A 13,581-nucleotide genomic window follows, 5' to 3' on the forward strand; every position below is an offset into this window, starting at 1 on the left:
CGGAGATAGAGTTGGTACACCTTATATGAAGTGGGTCTGGGGGAATGAGGCGTCGGACCCCAGGAGGAGGTTGAAAGGATTCACCGAACAGATTCAGCTAAAAGTAGCGTGCGTTTCCGGGGCGACCGCTGGGGGCGGAGAAGTGTCCAGGTCACTAAAGGCGGAGCGAGGCCGAAGTCTGTGGAAGATGAAATGAAAGGTCTACGGCATGATAAAATACCAACTACAAACTGTAGGGAGCCATTTGAAAGAGTAGGAGAGAAGGGGAGAGGGAGAGACGGCTTCTTGCTGCCCGGGCATACTTCATAGAGGTATTGGTATTTGAAGGGGATCTTGAAAGGTGATTAGGAAAACGGGTTAGTTCTGGGTCAGGTTCACGCAGAGAAACGACTATGAGGAGACGCACGGAAGAAAAGAATCAAGTGCAAAACAGTTTGGTGAAAACCCTTTGTCTATCCTTTGTTTTGCATTTCGAGAGCAGTTAGCAGTAAGAAAAAGGTGTTTTGAGGTGAGAATACCCAGGTTCAGTTCCTGGCTTTGTGACCGTATTATTAGAGTCCCAGTTTTCCCGGCTGTAAAAATAGGGATAATATATCATTGTTTCAGATTAGCATGGCCCCTGCTCAAGGATGACACGCAAATTCGTGAAGTGTTCCATAAAAAAAAAATATATATATATATATAGATATAGATATATCGTTCCAGAGATAAACGATACTTCATGCCTTCTGGCATAGTAAGCACTCAAGTAGACATGGGGCGGGGATCAAGGTTTTTTAAGACTTTAAGATGTGTTTGAATGTCAGGACAGAATACTATTGAATATTTTAATATTTGTTATTTTTTAAACATTTATTCGTATAAACAAAATTTCGTTTATTCATTTAAGACCTGTGGCAGGTCTTAGTTGGGGCGGGGTAGGGGCGGCGGGGGCGGCGGGGGGAGGGTCCCGTGTTTTCGTTGCGGGTGTATGCGATCTAGTTCCCTGACCAGGATCAAGCCCAGCCCCCTGCATTGGGAGGACCGAGTCTTTGTCACTGGATCACCAGGGAAGTCCTTGGTGGGTACTCTTGATGAGAATGAACATTTTATTGAACGCCTAGTCTGGACTCATTTCTTGTCTGGATTCTACCAGTTCCTGCCGCTGCCCTGCCCCGTCTTTGCCAGCAATCTAACTCATTCTTTTTCATCCTTCATTATTTCTGTTCTTTATCTTATCTGGTCCTAGGTTAAAAGTTACCTCTTTTGTCTTCGCAGACTATGCAAGTTTCCTCATTACAGGCTCTAATGGAGTTCTCTACTTCTGAGCACTGCTCATTGTTTAAGGCCTCTCTCCAGATGGACTATATTTGCCTTGTTTACTGTAGCATCCCTAGTATCTAGCCCACATCCTGGCATATACTTGGTACTCAACTTTTTAACTGAATGACTTTTTGCTTATTTCTCCCCTGATCTGAGTTCCTTGTGAACTGAAACTATGTCCAGCTCATGGCCACTGCTATCTTTACTGTATCACCATGCTAGGTTAACAACTCTTCCCCAAATGTTTGAAGTTGTGAGAAAAGCTCCACTGAAATTAAGTTTTCATTGGCTTTCTGAGGAAAGCCAGTATTAGCATGTTTGCAGGTCCTCAAAAAGGCAAAGCTATTTTACTTTCTGTTCCCTTAGTCTGGGAAACTATTTCCCCGTATCTTTGCATGGCTTGCTCTTTACATCCTGCCCTGCTTGCCTCAAAAACATTCCTCATACCCAATCACTGTCCTCTCACCTTGGTCATTCTTCATGTGCACTTATACTTCCTCAAACCTATCCGCTTTATCTTTTATGGTTATCCCAAATAAAATGTAAATTTTGTGAGCGTGAAGGCCTTGTCTCTGTTGTTACTTTCCTAGGACCTAGAATAAAATCAGGCAAAACATGTATTTCACACGTGGATAAATGAATAAATCTTCACACAAGAGCTTATCTTTGTCTTTTATTTGGCTGCATTGTTTACATTTCAGAAGGCATTAAAGCAAAGCAATTTTAAGTGTGGCTTTATGATATAAACTAGTGAGTTATTTGGACACAATTTTTCTTCCTCTTTTTAACTACAAGCCCACAAAGTATAAACATCCAAAGATGGCAAACCAGGTAGGTTTGTGTAAGTTACTTCTTAGAACACAGTTAAAACACTTTTTAAACAAGTATTTACTCTAGCATTGATGAACTATACTATTGAGAGGTCAGTCCTACCCACCAGTCTGTTTGACATTTTTATGTACTGCACAAAAACAGTCAGAGCTTTTGCTAGGTGGGGACAGAAGAGCTGAAATAGCAGCCAACAACTATAACAACTGTATTCAGAGACCTTAAGAAACCCAAGTTCAAAGATGTTAAGATCAAATCTTTTTAATTGTTCTTGTGATCTAATGTGATCTAACTTAAGGTAGAAAACTAAGCAGGACATGACTTTTACAATTTCCCCCATTTCTAGCAGACAGCTAGGCATAGCACATCAGCGCATAAGGTAAATAAACTGTAAAACTATATTTTCTCCTCTTTGGGAACTTACAATCCAACAGAGAAAGTACTTGTAGTCATTGTTGCTACAGGAAGGCTTATTAGGGAAGGTTTAATGGAGACAGTGAAGATGAAGCCCTAGTAACACAATTTTAATGACATGAGGACATTCTAAGTCTGAAAACTATGAGAAAAGCAAGTTCCCTTGATAGGTTACATCAGTGATTCTTAACCTACAGACTATGGACAGATTTCAAGGGAACCCAGGAACCAGTGGAACATACTGAGAAATTCTGTGCAATTTTCTAGACAGAGGATCAGCAGTGTTCTTATTTTCAAAGGAGTCTATGTTGCAAAAGAAACTTATTTAAGAGTTTATGTTCTAAGTCCTTGGACAATCTTCGAAAAGGTTAGGTTGAGAATGAAGATCTAGACCAGGCTAGTAACAGAATTTGACCCTTGCTTGAGATTTCTGTATTTTTTGAGGATGGATAAATGGTAAATTCAAGACTTGGTGATGAGTTAAAAATCAAAAGGTCAGAGAAAACTGCTGCTGCTGCTAAGTCGCTTCAGCCGTGTCCGACTCTGTGTGACCCCATAGACGGCAGCCCACCAGGCTCCCCCGTCCCTGGGATTCTCCAGGCAAGAACACTGGAGTGGGTTGCCATTTCCTTCTCCCAGAGAAAACTATCAAGGATAAAATCAAGCTTCTGATTTGGGACAGTGAGTATAGCAAGCTATAGGCTTGGAAGATGGGTTAAGTTTGGAGCATTCAGAGGGAAATGGAAAGCTGAAAATACAAGTCCATAGACATTCACTATAAAGATGATTATTCTAGCACTATTTGTAAACGATGGACTGAACAGCAGGAAATACCAATAATTAAGTGAAAGAGTATTTGGTGTCTAGCCCAAGAAAAGGAATAATCAAGTCAATTATACCCTAAAGAGAACATGTTAAAGTGATGAGATGCTACCTTGTTAACAGCTGACAGGAAGGTGAAAAAGCACAGACAGTGTAGGCCAGTGGCAAAAGTTTTCAGAATTTCATCTGTAGCAGAGACTCAGCATTGGGGGTTGGGGGGTGGTGTGGGTGGGAAGAGAGGGAGGGACATTGATTAATTGGTAAAAACTGCCCTCTTTTCAAAGTGAACATTTATAAATTTTTACATGCAAGCTTAAGGGCTGTGTGGACACTTGGATAAAACTTTAAACGATCTGTAAAATTCCCAAGGCTGCATAATGTAATACTGACTTCCAAATATGGTTTATAGACTCATGATGAACTGTAATACTTCTCAGTAATAACTGCTCCTTTAGAGGTACATTTTGCTGGGTATACTGCCCAGGCTTAATACTATTAACAAGAAAGAAACTAGTTATGGTCATTAACTGGGAGATTCCAATTTCTGAAAATGATGGTAGGCTGGGAATTGTTAGTCTGACTACAATATATATTAGAATGAAAAGAATTTTATGACCTACAGAGCCAAGTAAGATTTACTAAATCTTTGCAATGGCAAAGGTAATTACTTTTTTTCCCCTTGGAAACTGCCTTAACAGTTAACAGTTAAGTTCTCAGAAGTTCTCTATATGGCGTCCTCAGTGCCCCTTCATCTTGTCTTTCTTAGCCCTAGCAACAATCTTGGCTTTTGTCAAAAAAAAGGCAATGTCAAACCCAAACTTCATCTCTATCTATAGCTAAATACAACATCATTTCCTGACATAATGACTGCAAATAAAAAACCATGCCCTTAGAATTTTGTTAAGATCATACTGTGATAAAGGCCTATATTGTGCTTAACCACCCTAAGATACAACCATTTTACATTTCTAAAACTTATGGGCTGAGATATAGAAAGTCAAGTAATAACTTTAGAGCTCTGTAACAGGGCATTATTAGCATTTAATAAATATAATTAATTATACTGTCTACCTAATAATGACCGTATGTGGGTAAGAGATTAATTTTGCATGTATAGTAATTTCACTCCTTATAAAGAGACATTAATAAATATGTACACATTTTATTAATCCATGAATCGAGAAAAGCATTTATTCACTTACAAATTTTATTTTTCTCTCAATGATTTAAAATCTTTTCATCTTGATTTTTTTGGGGGGGCAGATAAACCAGAATATTATAGTTTTCCTCCTTAAAAAAATGCAGTGATGTTCTTTCTTATAAACTGGCCTCTCTAATTTTCTTGTCAGCCTGCTTCAAGGAAATCCATGTGTTTAATACACTTGCTCGCAGTCGGGCCCAGATCAAATGGTTATTTAATCCAAATATCTGAGCAGCAAACTGAGCTGATCCTTCTGGAGAAAGGATGGTCGAACATCCAAGACCTATTGGTTCAGAAAAGATGGAAAATTGAGCTGTAAATTAATAAAATGAAAATACCACCTAGCAAACTATTCTATACTCTCAGAAGCCACACCAGCCACAGACAATAAAGCTACTATATTATCCTTTTCTAAAGTAGGATCTGTGGATAGAGTTTCCATCTTTACTATCTGGAGTGAAAAAGTGATAAATAATATTCATCAGCTAGGAACAGGTATTTTATATACAACTATCATTCTTCTCATTGAATCTACTTGCAAAGAAATTTACCTTTTGCAAAGTTCTTTCCATATATACTATCCCTTAACTCCCTGGTAAAAGGCCAACAGAAACAAAATAAAATAAAGCATGAGGTTAATTGGGTAGAATCATCCGTTCTTAGGCAAACTTGAGGTATGTTCTTTTGGTCATTTTCTAGCTATTCCTTTTGTCTTTGCACTTGAATCATTCTTAAGAAGTGATAAAAGTCAAATCCACAAAATAAGAAATATTAGATTATACATTCAATACTAATTCAACAGATCTATAAGACAGTAGAGTAAGTAACTTCTTAGGGGGCCACACATTGCTCAGGCAGAGTTTTGGTTTCTTTAGCTAAAGCCATGGTGGCCTTTTTTCTTTTTTTTTTTTGAGTATAGCTGCTTTGCAATGTACTGTAAGTTTCTGCTGTACAGCAGAGTCAATCAGTCATACATACACATGTATCTACTTGTTTAGATTTCCCTCCCATTTAGGTCACCACAGATCACTGAGTAGAGTTTCCTGTGCTATATAGTAGGTTCTCATTAGTTATCTATTTTATACATAATAGTGTGTGTATGTCAATCCTAACCTCCCAATTCATCCCATAACCCCCTTCTCTCCTTGGTAACCAAGTAAGTTCTTCAGTTTCTTCAGGTGGGACTATTATGTCATTAGAGTCAAGGACTAGATAGGTTATAGATACAAAAGCTCCAATTTCCCTAAATACTCTTGAAATTCATCAGGCTCTTTGATTCTCATGATCCCCAATAAGAATAAAGTATAAATCACAAGGATATTTAATTTGTATTAATAACTCAATTTATACAGATCCACTACTTACTATATAACTATTTAAATTAAATTAATTAAATTAAATTAAATTAAATTAAATTAATTTAAGAAAAGTCAGTCCCTATGGGGACATATCAGAGGACAGATGTGAATGTGGTATCATGGTTATGATCTTAAAATTAGTCTTTATCACTTAGAAAATAAGTATTTAAGTATAAAATGCCATCATCTCTCAGATCTGCTTTATATAATGCAGCAGGAAGAGGGCTACAGATGCAACAAGATGTGAATTTCTGAAGCTGGGTAACAGGTATGTAAAATTTCATTATGTTATTCTCTCTACCATTGTGCATATTTGAAGCTTGTGAATAAAAGCTTTTAGAAGATTTAGTTATCTTACCACTGGGTAATCGAAGAGAAGACCACACATCCTGAGCTCCCCAGTCTGGAGTGAGAGGAGGACAGCTGATAACTGGATATGCAGTGTTACCAGACAACACCGGCCCTAAACCATTGCTTCTGCCTGCCACTGCCACAAATACAGTAGGAATTCCATCTCCTAGGTAAATTACAAGTTATAATTACACTAAGCACTCAAAAGAGATTTCAAGATAATTTTTAAAAAAGGGGTCTCTGCAGCAAAAGAGACACTGATGTATAGAACAGTCTTATGGACTCTGTGGGAGAGGGAGAGGGTGGGAAGATTTGGGAGAATGGCATTGAAACATGTAAAATATCATGTATGAAATGAGTTGCCAGTCCAGGTTCGACGCACGATACTGGATGCTTGGGGCTGGTGCACTGGGACGACCCAGAGGGATGGAATGGGGAGGGAGGAGGGAGGAGGGTTCAGGATGGGGAACACATGTATACCTGTGGCGGATTCATTTTGATATTTGGCAAAACTAATACAGTTATGTAAAGTTTAAAAATAAAATAAAATTTAAAAAAAAAAAGAAGCTAATTAATCACTAAAAAAAAAAAAAAAAAAGGGGGGGTCTCTGTGTAGTAACTGCCTGAGTTCCTTTAACAGTAGTCTCTAGATAAAGCACTATATTAAGACACTATTATTAAATATATTCAAAATACAAGGTTCATCCTGCCACTTACTGGATGTCAAGTAATGAAGCAGCAAGAATAGTTTTGACGATCTTTGAGATCTGTAGCATTAAGGAGGTGTTAAAACACGGGTATGAGACAAGGAATGTTCAAAGGCCCCTTCTACTATTGGTGCTTTGGCTCACTGAAGCAAAGAATGACACCACCTGAACCAGCATCTATCTTGCTGTCCTCCAACCAGCAGGGTATGGGAGATGCACAGTTAATAGAGACTAGAGGTTGAGTGACACTTCTTGAGGAATTGAATTCAATAATAGAGTACCCAAATATTTAAGACCCTTCAATAAATTTTTTATCACATCTCATAAACATCTTATTCTTTCATAAATTCATAAGTTATTTCTGTTTCCTACAGCAATCTACTTGGAACCCAAAATTTTATGTTTGCATTTTTCTGGAGAGAAAGAGATCTGGTTTTTATTAGCTTATCGTAGAGGTCTGACCTCCACCCACCCCCCAAAAAAGCTCTTAAAAATTCAATAACTATACTCCTATATAGCAACTACTTTTAGAAGGAATATACAACCAATATTTTCTCCAGTTGAGAATCATTCCAGTCTATAGGGCTCCTTATTTTAGATGCTATCCCATCAAGACATTTCTTTTATATACTAAATTCTGAAATTGTTCTTTCATGTTTGACTGTCTCCCAGGAAAGGTCAACCATTAGATACCTGAGAGGACCTGTGGCTTCAACCTCAGCCCTTTCTTCTGTAACTGATGTAGGGTCTATTTTCTGTTACAGGGTACTAGAAACAGTGCTTGAGGGGATTAGGTAAGGACTAATTCTAGTCTTCATTTTCCTCCCATGTTTGCATTTTCCATTTTTTCTCCCTGATTCATTCTTCTATAAGCTCCTAGAGTACCTTAAAAATTCTGGAGGCAAACACCTTGAAAGTTTAAAATTTTTTCCCTTGGAAATGTGGAAAATTATTTTTCAGCATTATTAGTCTAAACATAAAATTTTGGGGCAGAATCAGGAGAACTTCCTGAAATGCTCTATTTATTCAACATTTACCTTCATACTCAGCTTTAATCCTCAGAGTTTCATCTGGTCCTTTATGGGCAGAGGTGACCCTAAGTTCACATGGAATGCCAAAATTTCCACAAGCCTTCTTAATTTTTTCACAGTGATTAAGATCAGAGGTTGAGCCCATCAATACTATAACTCTGCACTGACTTTCTGGTTTCAGAAGCAACTGGAAAAGAAAAACATGAATATGCAAAAGAAGGCAAAGATAAAAATGGATAAATATGGGAATGAGTACTGTAAGAACAGTTTATAGTAAAATTACAACTTAACACAGTATTTCCTTAAGAAACCAAATTTAAGACAAGCAGAACAAAATGATAGAGGATTTTTCAAAATAACCTCTCTATATAAAAGAAAGTGGCCTTCCTAGTTAACACGTGATTAAAAACATCTGATTTTTAATCAGATAAATTGTTTACTATTATAATAAAAAACAATTAATATTCAGGAAGCTGTAAAATAGTTCATTGAAGATTTTTAGTACATTCTGTTTAACATGTTTTAAGGCATAATCAGCCAAGATAGAAGTCATGTTATAAATCTTTGTAAACTAGTTGTGTGGAATTCAAAATGCACCTTCCCATGGAAATGATGTTCTAAAAAGTAGTTATTATCCTTGGATAACCATAAACCCCATTCATTTTCCATGGAATTATAGCAATAATAAAAACATAAACTTTAAAGTGACATTTTAATGTCACATGGAGTTCCAATTCTATACTCTTGCTAGGGACTCCGAGTAGCAACAGAAAGGTGAGTAGGAAATATAAGGTTCCCCTGCAGGGGGCAAGGAGGAAAGGATTCCAGGTTTCCCAATAGTATTTGGGAGAAGCAGATTGGCCAGTTTCACTGCAGCGGGTTCCAGTGTCCCAGTGAGGATAATTCAGCTGGGACATTTTTTTTAAGTGCTCCTTTCTTTAAAAGTCACTGGAAAAAAGAAAAGCACTGCACCCTCTCATTTTTGCTTCTTTCTGAAGCAAAATTTTCTTGGAGAAAAATACATAAGACAATGAAAGGCTTACCTCTACTCTTTCTGCAACCCACTCAAAATTTTTCTTTACCATCTGTAGCCCTTCAGGAGTTACTTCCTTGAGATCACGATATGACTAGAAAATAAGAAAGCTTAGAATATAAATACCAGACATGCATGAGACCCCAACCCCAAACACCCAGCAACTACATCCGGCAAGCAGAGAAGGTTGATCTGAGCCACCATTATAGAGACTCATGACCTCGCACCCCATTCCCACACCCAAGTCAGTTCGGAGAGTCCGAGTTTACTGACTGAAAAGGAGATTGGGTAAAGTATTCCACTAGTAATATTCTTCCTATCTGAAATGACTCGGTTTCTGAGTTTAGGGTACAGATTATGAAGTTTGCATAGCAAAAGATAAATCTGAAAAATATATCTGAGCCTACAAACTCATTTCTTTAATTAGTCTAGAGAAAGTTCAGATAGTGATGAATTCTTGCAGTTTCAAAGATAACTGTTTCCTACACGAGCAATTATAATTAGCTGCCCTGACAGTTCTTACATATTAAGTATAGAGAAGATCTTGCCCTAATTTTGTTTTTTTCATAGGAAAGAACAGAATTGGAGCTTGGTAAGATCTTTAAGACCTGGGATAGAGTTCCACATCTGCCACTTGCTCGTTTTTAAAAACTTTTACTTGCATTTTTTTGGGGAGGGGGGCAGCAATTATTCCCAGGTCTTAAGTCTTTGTTTCTTCAGTGCAACCTCCTCTTCTGGTTTAGGAACAATCTGTTCTTTTTCAGGAAGGATCATCTCAGTGTGGCAGGGAGAGCTCATGTATGGGATGATCTGACCACTGTGCTCACTTGGATGTGCTCAATGACCAGAGAATCCACATCTAAGCTCTTAAGTTCAGCATTACCCTCTGCATTTTTGAGCATGTGCAGTAAAAATTCAGCACTCTTTTTGGGCCACTGACCCTGCATCCAGCCCCACCGTTTGGCTTCGGCACACCTACCAACTCCACCATTGTAACGATGGATGACACAGATAGCTTCCATAAAGGGACATCTTTCAGACTGGTGGCTTTTCAGATATGCATACCCTGGGCATTTTCATGAGTGTTCTTAACATGAAGATTTGAACCCCTTGATTTTCATGATTTTGTAGAGTTCTCTGGGTCAAGTGAATAGCAAACTATTTTTAGAGGTCACCTCAGGTCAGGCCACTTATCAGACAAGCCCTGTCACTTACTTTTGTTAATTGTGAAGATATCTATCACCTTAGAGCCTTAGTTTTTAATTAATCAAAAAAGGGTAATATTTGCTCTGTGTGAGATAATAAATGAGAAATCTGCTTCATAAATGTAAAGTATTATTCCTATCCTTTTCTCCAGGATATATAAAACATAGAAGATATTTATCTTTAAAAATAAATAGCAATCAACAACTCGGGCTCATGTCGTCAGAAACAATAACTGCCCTTCCTTTTCCTCCCATCTTCCCTTTCTCTTTTATCCCAGCCTGATCTTGCAAAGGATTAAAGCAAGCCTGAAGTATAACCTACCTGTTTGTCTTTTTGCTGGCTTCGATCTCCTGATGGCCAGAGTCTCCAGGAATCATTATCAATAACATCAGCAAGAACAATTTCTCTGGTGATTACATCAACACCAAATTCAATCTAGAAACAGCATATCAACAAAGAGTTTTTCAAAACTATACTACTAAAGACATTTCTCAGTTATAATCTTTACTTTCAAATCACCATTTTATTTGTACCTTCATATCAACTAGTGTACAGTTCTGGGGCAACCAGGATTTCTCCAGTATTTCAAAAATAGCCTGCGTAGCATGACTCATGATATCCACTTCAGTTTGTCCTATAACAAGTCCAGCAAAGCAAAAATTTGCAGCAATTAGCTGTTCCTCAGACCACTGTGGATCATTATTGGCATCATCCTGAGAAAAAAGTATAGGAGTACAAGTAACTTAAATATAAATATAAAATATTTGAAATTTTCAGATAAACTGAGCATGATGAATTTCTCAGAAACATTCATTTTCGTTAAAGATTTAATTTTTGTTTAAAATACTCTTTAATTCACAACATTCATTTTAAACTTTTCTATTTTCAATAGCTACTTTAAAATTCAATATTTTGGAGTAACTTATTCTAAGTCATAAAGTACTTTTAAAGAATTTGTTTTCTCTATATAAATAATTTAAATAGAAGTTTATGATTTTTATTTTTTCTTAATCAGTCAACAGAGATGGTAAGAAGACCAAAACACATTCTACTCGAACAAAATCCTTCCAGAAAGCAACTTTCATAATCCCTTGACCTTACTTTCGGTAAGAATTTATACAAGACTATAAGTCTTCAAGAACGTTACTTGATAATTCAAGAGACTTCATACAATATAAAGAGATTGGAAAAAAAATAAAATACTTTCATTTTATTTTAAGTAGTGTCCCAACTGTACATTAAGTTTTTCTTTTATGGATTCTTGATTTGTATAATTATAATCATAAGACAAATGCTTTAAACTGTGCAGTTCACTGATACACAATGACACTGCTTCTGAAATAGAAGAAATATGCTTAAAAGCATGAAAAAAGAAAAGCAGTTTCAGTAAAGAGAACCAATACAAATTCATAACTGTTGACTCCTACATCTTTTGTTGTATGATTCTGCTTATAAGACACATTAACAACAATTTTCTGTATCAGACTATAAAAAGATCCCTCATATTAGTCTTCAACAGTAGATTTTAAAATTTACTGAATTGTTCCTTTTCTCTTCTTCCTACTAACTGCTAATTTCAATGTGTTCTTTTTATTCATCGTCTTGTTCCAATGTAAGATAAATAGATTTTCAAAGACATTTTCTCCTAAATTTTTGAATTATCATTACTAACTGAAGTGTACATTCACCACAAATATTTCTGGAATGGTAATTTTAGTATCAAAAACTTAAACAGAAAAAACAAAGCTTAAATAGTATTTAAATCTTTTGGCTCTGTGATAAACTTGTTGCTCAGTTACAGTAAGACAGGGAGGTATAAAATAATTACCTTAAAAAACATCTCCACTTTAGGTGGGTAGAACTTATATCCTTCCTTAACACCAGGATTTCTTTTGAGAAAAGAACCAGTTGCTATTCTTCTACAAACCCATTCAATTGGAATCATTTCACACTTAGGTGCAATGAAAGCTGTCTCCCCACATTTTTTGGTGAAAGCAGTTTTGATACCTACATATTGATGACAAAAAGAAAAAAAAGCATTAAAATTATATTTAAAAAGTTAGATCTGAGGCATAATAAAACTCTACCCTTTATAAAAAGCAAAACAAAAACTCTGTGTAGGGATGTAGGAGGGAGGTTCAAGAGAGAGGGGACATACCAATCAATGTATGGCAGAAACCAACACAATATTGTAAAGCAATTATCCTCCAATTAAAAAAAAAAACCCTGCATACCCCAATGCATTACCCTTAAATGGCACTATCAAAAATAAATATATATTTTTTTAAACAGGCAGAAGTAGGAAAAAAATTTTAATATGGCTTTCTACTGCCTATCAAAATATTCAGGAACATTCATTTTACATTGCAAGGCAAATTATATACGGATTCTAAAAATCTGAGTTCCAGTGTCTCTTCATTCATTCTTTCAAAAAATATTTAAGTGTCTTCTCTACCACTGTGCACCTAACTGCACAAGGCACGTAAGTACCTAAATGGCGCTGAATTATCTCTAAATCAGATCTGGTGGCAGGACTGTCACATTCATTGGTCCAGTATTATATGGGCCTTGTAAAATACTAATTTATCACAATCAGATACAGCCCTAAATTTTGGACAGCATTTTTCTCTTAATATTTAAAGCAAATAATCCTTGAAAAAGGCATTCAACAGATTACCAGTAGGAACACAGTGACCAATCTGGCTAAAAGCAAAGAAAATATTTTTCCCTCCTCTCTTCTCTCTTTCTCAAACTGTTACTGGGAAACTAAGATAAAAGGCTGCCTTGTGATGTTTGGGACTGGGGCTACTTTATGTGGTGGCCTTGGAAAATAACTTCTCTAATAACAGTTTCAATATATGATAAGCTGTATGTTGCAGCAATTCCACATGTACACAAAAGGACTGAAAGCAGGGACTCAAACAGGTATGTGAACACCAGTGTTCACTATGCTCACAATGTTTTGGCTATTAACAGGAACCAGAAGGGAGGAAAGGACCAGAGTGTCCAACAAGAGATAAGTGGAGTGGACAGACCAAATGTAGTTTACACACAATGAATTACTACTCAGTTACAAGAAGGAGGACTTTCTGATACATGCTACAACATGGATGATTCCTGAAAACATTATGCTAAGTTAAGTAAAGGTTAAAACTGTAATTCTACTTATAGGAGATACCTAAAGTAGGCAAATTCATAGAGACAGAAAGTAGGACAGAGGTTACCTGGGGAGATTATTGTTTAATGGATCAGAGTTTCAGTCCGGAATGATGAAAAAGTTCTGGAAATTGATAGTGGCAATGGGTTGCACAACACTGTCAACAGACTT

At 36.6% G+C, this 13,581-nt stretch overlaps 1 protein-coding gene across 5 annotated transcripts in view; it reads right to left on the reverse strand.

Moving 5' to 3' along the window:
• Positions 1–4,512: 4,512 nt before the first annotated feature.
• Positions 4,513–13,581, reverse strand: part of PAICS (phosphoribosylaminoimidazole carboxylase and phosphoribosylaminoimidazolesuccinocarboxamide synthase) — a 44,456-nt gene continuing 35,387 nt past the window's right edge. For all 5 annotated transcript variants that reach the window (XM_006058348.4, XM_006058346.4, XM_006058351.3 and 2 more), the window contains 7 exons: positions 12,082–12,260; positions 10,787–10,966; positions 10,575–10,688; positions 9,058–9,141; positions 8,021–8,201; positions 6,284–6,442; positions 4,513–4,850 (listed from right to left, as the gene is read on the reverse strand). In XM_006058348.4, the coding sequence (XP_006058410.3) occupies positions 4,684–4,850; positions 6,284–6,442; positions 8,021–8,201; positions 9,058–9,141; positions 10,575–10,688; positions 10,787–10,966; positions 12,082–12,260 (1,064 nt within the window). In that variant the 3' untranslated portion in view covers positions 4,513–4,683. The remainder of the gene's footprint in view (positions 4,851–6,283; positions 6,443–8,020; positions 8,202–9,057; positions 9,142–10,574; positions 10,689–10,786; positions 10,967–12,081; positions 12,261–13,581) is intronic.

This window comes from Bubalus bubalis, chromosome 7, assembly GCF_019923935.1.
Source record: "Bubalus bubalis isolate 160015118507 breed Murrah chromosome 7, NDDB_SH_1, whole genome shotgun sequence".
Lineage (NCBI taxonomy): Eukaryota > Metazoa > Chordata > Mammalia > Artiodactyla > Bovidae > Bubalus > Bubalus bubalis.